The sequence below is a fragment of the Balaenoptera musculus genome, chromosome 9, assembly GCF_009873245.2.
Source record: "Balaenoptera musculus isolate JJ_BM4_2016_0621 chromosome 9, mBalMus1.pri.v3, whole genome shotgun sequence".
In the NCBI taxonomy this organism is placed as follows: domain Eukaryota; kingdom Metazoa; phylum Chordata; class Mammalia; order Artiodactyla; family Balaenopteridae; genus Balaenoptera; species Balaenoptera musculus.
Genome location: NC_045793.1, coordinates 36,149,637 through 36,157,136, shown reverse-complemented (window position 1 = coordinate 36,157,136; position 7,500 = coordinate 36,149,637). Strand labels below are relative to the sequence as shown.

Below are 7,500 nucleotides of genomic sequence, written 5' to 3'. Positions count from 1 at the left end.
TTTAGCCTGTACCTTGAAAAGTAAAACTTTGTATAGATTTTCACCTGCTTGAGAAATAGATGCTACATATGGTAATTATAAGAATGTGTGAGAGTTAAAGAAGATTTAATATAAAGATTAACGTACAAATATAGTTTTGAAATAATATATGGAAATAATTAGTTCACCAGAATCATCAGTATTATCAAATCCCTTCCAATTATATTGTGAATGGGGCTTATTGAACTATAAGATGCAGAAGCATAATGTCTCAGTAAAATACATCTGTATAGCTACCATTCTTTCAGATTTGCTGCTGTACTATATTTAAATGAAATAGCATAGAGGTGAAACAATTTTAGTATTTTATGCTGTTTTCATAATGAAATACTTGTGTTTTGTTGCTTGTGTTTTAAATCTTAGTTTAATTATAATCCTGGAGCAAAACATAACATACTGAATTACTGAATTAATTAATAGCTGATTGAAGTGAAAGATAAGATTTTTATTTGTTCTACTCTTATGTTTCCCAGATGTTTGTCATTCTTGAAGATCTAAGAGTATTCTGTTTGCTAAAGGTAGTCATGGCCATTATTTTTTAAAAATACCATGTTGAAATGCCCTACAACTTTGGATGTTTGGCCTATTAACCTTTTTGAATGAATATTTGAATTTTTCCTAATTAAAGGTTTTTTGTTCTTTTTTTCCCAGAGAGGTGACCTTAGTTTGTGAATAGCATTTTAGGCATGTTGTTTAAGCAAATGAAAAGCAGTGGCAAATACTTTATACCCAACTTAATTTTCATTTACTTAAGGTCATATCACTTATTATAATAAAGATAATATCACTTGCTATAACAACAGATATCCTTCTCTAAATCATGTTGTAAAGGACTCCCTGTTCCGTTTTTTAAAATTAAAAATATTCATGTGCTTGTTCATTTTTTGTTCTTACACATTCAACTATGTCCTTCATATTTGGCATTTTGATTTATTAGGCAATCTTAGCATTAAATACTTTTAGCAAAGCAGTACTCGATTTCAGATGCACTATGCATGGTGTCCATGATGAATTAATTCCACCAGAGCACAGAAGTTATTATTTAAATGCTAGTTTCTTTCAGAAGTTTTACATCACAGTCAAGTTTTCAAAATCAGTATTTAACTCATATTTTGAGGCAAATGTATGTGATTTCTTCTTACATATGTAGATTTTCTGCATACTTAACCCTTTCTTGTGTGACTGTACATAGAAATATTTAGTAATATTTAATATTGATATCTTAAAATGAAGAACTATTTAAGAATATATGATTACTTTTTAATCTTATGGCTCACTTTTCTTTAGATGTCATATTTGGAATCTTTTGGATTTAATGCATTTATTTGGTTAAATAAATTAGACACTGAAAGAAACCAGGTACTGGATATAAAATGTCTTTTAATGTAACTGTAAATAATTTTGTTTAAGAAAAGTTCATAGAAATGAATAGCTGTAAAGTTTTTATATGTGCTGTTATTTATTCTTAGTTTTTTAAGAAGTCATTTTTTTTCATCCATTTGTTTTGAGTAAATGGTAAGATGCCAAACAAAATGAGGTTGAATAGTAAGTCACCATGATTATAAGATGAAGTGTCCGTGTATGTGGACAGGCGAGTGTGGTGGGGAAGTGAGGTTATTTTTCCCTTCTTACCATCCTTGACGTATACAGTTAGCGCTATCATCTATCTATCCATATCCATCCATACATTCGCATACATATACATACATACAAAAGAGGGTGGAAGAGAAGAAGGATGGGAGAGAGGTAGAGTGGATGAGAGAGGGAGAGAGAGAAAAAGGTGAGAGAGAAGACCAGAGGGAAAAGGTTGAGTGAGCAACAAGAACCAATAGTGTCCCTGGTGGTGGTTGAAATAACACAGCTAACTGTACTTGCCCAGGTCAAGTTTCAAACTTTCGAACATTGCAGTGAATATGGAATAGGGTGCATGCAGGTTTCTGTTATCGCTCTGGCAAATGTCTATCTCACATGGTACAGTTTTATACCAATGGAACCTATAACTCTTAGAGGAAAAAATAAAGCCAACAAGTCTAGCATTCAGTACTACCCTATCATAAAGTAAGGAGGTCTAATTGAGCTATGTCTTTATATCCTGCTATTTGTACAAATAAAAGACTACATCTTGATGCAAAATAAACACAAAAGCACTGTTGTGACTATAACAGGGAGTCATATACTAATTTATATAATAAGTGGTTGTGCACGCTTTATTCAAGATTATGGCTGCAAGAAATGGCATGAATTGCTGGGTGTGTTTAATGCTGGATTATAGCAATTTGAAACATGTCAAACACATGGCTAATGCCTCATGCTTCACTCATTCTTGCGTAAACCTGCATAGCCACCATCCATTATACCCTTGGTAACAACACAATTCTGCAAGTAAATATTGTTACACTAAGTAACCTTTCAATTCAAGTTGTTTAGGAAGAGAAAATGCAATCTTGTGCAGTCAGTTCCAGTGTCAGTTTAATGTTTCAAAAGGGAAGTGGTGTAGAGAATAAGTATCTGTACAGTGACTTGCTTTAAAAAAAGAAAAGAAGAAAAAGAAAAGAAAGGAAAACATAATGCAGGGGAGAAAAGTAGAACTGTATCGTTTGAGTGCAAGGTCGGAAGAGTTATTTTCCGATGTGGCTGAAAAGTTGTGCATGATGAAAGATTTAAAGGTTTAACTAACAGTTCAGACAAACATTAAAACAGCGACTCCCAATTTCACCTTTCTCTTTGATGATCTGGAAATTATTTTCACTGATTTTTGTAAAATGTTTGTGGTAGGATTGAGAAGAATGAATAATTTAGTTTGATATATTTGGGATCACAAGCACATCCACTTTGAAAGAATATGCTGAATTTGTAATTATTTAAAATATACTTTAAAAGGTAAACAGCACCTCACACTGTGCTGAAAATATTTCCTCTAGTGGAAAATAGGTGTAGAGATGTCACTAAGAGAAACAGTAAATACTGGAAAGCATCTTCATTATCCTTGAAGATATGTCTCCTTTATAGTGGACATACTTCATGCTCTCTTCTTTAGGTGAAATGTACATTATAATCATCTAATTACACAGTTGCCCTTCTTTTTGCATATTAATCTTGAGTCAGATTCTTCTGTTTTGTAGAGAAAAAAAGTACTGTCACTGTTATTGTTTTTCTTAAGCATGATTTTACTAACACTTAGATGATTGAACTTAAAATGTAAATCACAGTTTATACTCCAGGGTTTTATAAAGTCAAAAATTCCACAAGGGATAATAAAATCCTCTGGTTAATAGAAATTGGAAGTTATGTAGGTCTTTCTTCATAATTGTAATAAAGATTTAGACACATGACTCTCTGCTTGTTAGTTATTCTTAATTATTTGATGGCTTTGATTATAACACAGTAATACATGCAGAATTCTTTAATTCATTCAATTGGTCCTGACATTAACTACCCAAAGGTTAGTATTAAATACTGCACCTGTCTGCTACATTTGAACATACAGTAATTTTAAGTTTTATTCCTTGTGTTGCAGACTCTACCCAGAGAAAATAAGTATTTCAAACAGATTTAGATGATGAGGTAAAAACATACACATACATATATACTCCAGATGTATTGTCAAAAGTAAAATTTAAATGCAATATGTGGACGTTATGTCTGTCTGTTTCTACAGTTGAAGAGAACCCAAATTATAATTTTCATATAACTAGTAAAGGCAATCAGACCTTTTCTCTGAATATTTTAAACATTGTGCATGTAAAATTTATGCCTAATTTGAATACTTATTAGCTGCCTAATCTCAGAAAAGAGTATTAGCTTTGTTTTTTTCTTATAAAATCCATCACTGTGTATCAGTTTTCATTTGTATGATTTTTCTTTGTTAATGTTCAATAAGATGTTTAACAAAGCCTATTTGTTCGTAAACACATTTGGTTCAAAAGTAGTTTACTATAGTTACAGCAGTTGTTTCCTTTATGATTATGGGTTTTTGTTGTTGATGTTGCTTTTTTTTTTTTTTTTAAATCAGAACAGCTATCAGTTGTATTTGTAGTTTTTATTATACTAACTTGCTTTGCTAGCCCAGTTACTGATGGTCTTTTATAAATTAGCAGGGTTTTTTTTAACTGATTTTTCAGAGTCATAGAAATAATCTGATAATTTAGGTTTTGATGAAAATACCTTTTAAAACTATTAAACTATAACCATTAATTTCAATAGTTATAAGATTAGTATGCAAGAAAATCTCTGTTGGATATGTATCTGTGTTTGTGTGTCTCTCTCTGTGTATGTCCATGGCCACATTTTGTAAGAATCTGGGGAAGAAGATTTGTCTATGACATGAAAAGATATTAAGCTTATATTTGCTTTATAATCAATGGGCAGAAATTTTAAATGGACAAAAGTCTTAAAATACAACCAAGTTTAAAACAGTGAAATCATATAGTAACAAAAAATTAGATTGAGTTATAAGTTTAACGTCCTTCTTTGCTTTAGGCTGAGCTCACTGTCTGTCTAGCATTCCTGTTAAAGTCACAGCATAGCCAGGGCATTTCTGAAATTCCGTCCGTAGAAGTAGAACACAGAAGTGCATCTATTAGGTTATGGAGTAGGATTCCGATATCTCTGAGAGCCAAAAGTGATCTTTTTAAACCACAGATTCAAGATGTACTGTGAAATTCTGGTTTGTAAGACCACATTGGTCCTCTATTTACTGCAAGGATTTCCACTGATCTTGGCAGGACATCTCATTGCTATCCTGAAAGTACAGTATATTTATGCAGTGAAAATGATAAAACATTTATTACTGTAGAGAAGGTAATATGCATAATTTATGCTGTTTTTAGCACAATCATTAGTGATATTCTTGATAGATTTTATTTCCAGCTTTCATATCTAATACATGCCTGGAAAATTAATTTTATATCTTTCATTTATTTGCCTATGTTAAAATTGAGTTTTAAGTCATCTTCAAGTGAACAGTTTGATTGCTGCTCATGCATAAGCTTAATTACTTCCCAGGAAGGACAGTATTAAATGTTTTAAATGTCAGAAAAATAAATGAATATGAGCTGTTTGATTAAAAAAATAGGCAATATCTGACGTGTTTGCAGCAGGAGCTTTTTCTTAAAATGCCTCCAAGGCAAAATTTTATTTAGTCACAAAAAAAAAAGAAACCCATTATACTATTTATCATTGGTTGATACCATATGATTTGTAACACCCTTACAAAATTTTAATTTTGTATGATTAGCTGTGCATCATTAAACAACAGCCTTGCATAAGATGTGCTGTAAAATTCTGACAGAATCAAGATAGTGAATATTTAAAATAAGGCTGTATAGTCATCCATGGTTGTCAAAGGTAGATAATAGGAAACATAGAACTGAGTGTGCAATCGTGCCTTCATTTAAACTGGTTTTATAGGTAGACTTTAAAATGTGGTTGTTCATAAATGTTACTGACCATGCTATAGGCATGGTATGTTACTTTGGCTGTTAAATGTAACCACACAAAAATTGCTTATAGAAACCATAATTTCAGTGATTAGTATCTGGATGAGAGCTGAATTTGTATGGCTTTTCTTGGTAAATGACTATTCAAGGCTTTTTTTTTTTTTTTCTTCCAAAGATGCTGTCTCTGTAATTGGCAGAGAGGGACATCTTGATAATGGAAGTGTGAAGGTGTAACGTGTGTTAATTGATACTTCTTAATCACTTTTAGGTATTAAGTCATGATGCAGGAATCTGCGACAGAGACAATAAGCAACAGTTCAATGAATCAAAATGGAATGAGCACTCTGAGCAGCCAATTAGATGCTGGCAGCAGAGATGGAAGATCAAGTGGTGACACCAGCTCTGAAGTAAGCACAGTAGAACTGCTGCATCTGCAACAACAGCAGGTAAGTTTTGTTTTCCTCGGTGATTCCTTAAAACAAATAAGCCTGTTTTCTTGACTATGAAAAACGTATTCAGAGCAAATTGAGCATGTTGTGTTAAGCTAAAGGAAGCTGAGCATTTGTGATTATTTGGAACATGATTGAAGTCTGAGCAAAGATAGGATTTTCATCTTAGTTACGTCATACCGGCGCCAGAGTGCCCTTCAGGTGTCAGGCTATTAATTAAGTTCACAGGGTGATTTTCGGAATGTTCTGTAAAGCTTTGTAACAAATATTTTATAGCTTCCAGTTTACTGTCTAACATCGTGCTGCAGAACGATACTTAGTTTTCCACCAGAGGGCCACATTACTTGATACTTGCTTATACAATGAATTTCTTCCAGGTCTGAGCTAAGATGAAAAGGACCACAAGGACTTTTCACAACACAGATGCTTGCCTGTGATAGCTGCAAATATTAGCTATTAATTAGTTGAAATTGGCTGAGAGATTGTGAGCCATGTAAACACCGTAATCATTTATGTTGCTTTTCTTGAAAACTCATTTCAAGAGATTTTGAGTATGCATCTTTTGATAACGTTAAAGGCACTTTTTGTTTTCTGCTAGTGTCTCATAAAAGGCAGTTGTTCTCTTTAAACCTAGAAAAGTAAACAACTGCCCAATAAAGGTACACTTTTAAGTAGTGTATTATTCTTCTTATGTGACGGATTCATTTTTCCTGAATTTGTTTGTCAGTGAAATATTCTTTTCAGCCAAAGAATAGCCTCTCCATTCTTCACTGATTCAAGTCTGCAGAAACAGTGACAGAGAACAGACAGCTTTCAAAGCAAATACTTATAATAGGCCAGAATGAGCATCCCTTTTTGAAAATAAGATTATACTTGTTTTAAAATAGAGGTGATTTCTTTAAAACTCTGGATAGCATTCAGACTAAACATGAAAAGATCATTAAGATGAAAATATAATGAAGTATTATGGAAAATTGTTTCAAATTAAGTGATGTATCATTTACATTTTTAAGTTGGAATATAATGAGAAAGAATGCAGCTCAAAAGTTAAAGCAAGTGCCCACACTAGAGTAAAATTTAATAGAATCATTATTTTAAATAATAACAGCCTTTAGAAAGTTATCATAGAGTATATGTACTGAGTAATATCTCAACCTTTAGGCATTGTTCTCAAGAATAATCTTTTAAAAGCGCTAGATATAGCTCTTTCAATAAGTTCCCTATTATTTGGGAATTATGTCTCTTTTAATAGACAGCAGTTATTAGGAAGATAATTTTTATTTTGTTTCAAAATATTTTGCTTTCACCATCATAGGATTTAAATGCCTACCAAAGTTGCAGAATTAGCCTATTTTACACATTACTTTAAATAAATGCAGGTTTCAGGATAACCCTTTTTTCCTTTCAATGTATTTATAGAAATATCATACCAGTGGAATGCTATAATATTCCTACTGACTTCCCTAAGTCAGAGTCCTTAGAATTTTAATCAAATTCTATTTTGTCTGAGAATACATTAAACTGCATTTATAAAGGCAAGTGAAAATGACAACTGAAAATAAACATTACAGTTT

General features: G+C 32.0%; 1 protein-coding gene across 1 annotated transcript in view; it reads left to right on the top strand.

Annotated features, from left to right (window-relative positions):
• FOXP2 (forkhead box P2) overlaps positions 1–7,500 on the top strand; it is a 531,741-nt gene that overhangs the window by 281,613 nt on the left and 242,628 nt on the right. The window contains exon 5 of the mRNA XM_036862984.1: positions 5,746–5,923. Within this exon, the coding sequence (XP_036718879.1) occupies positions 5,756–5,923 (168 nt within the window). The 5' untranslated portion in view covers positions 5,746–5,755. The remainder of the gene's footprint in view (positions 1–5,745; positions 5,924–7,500) is intronic.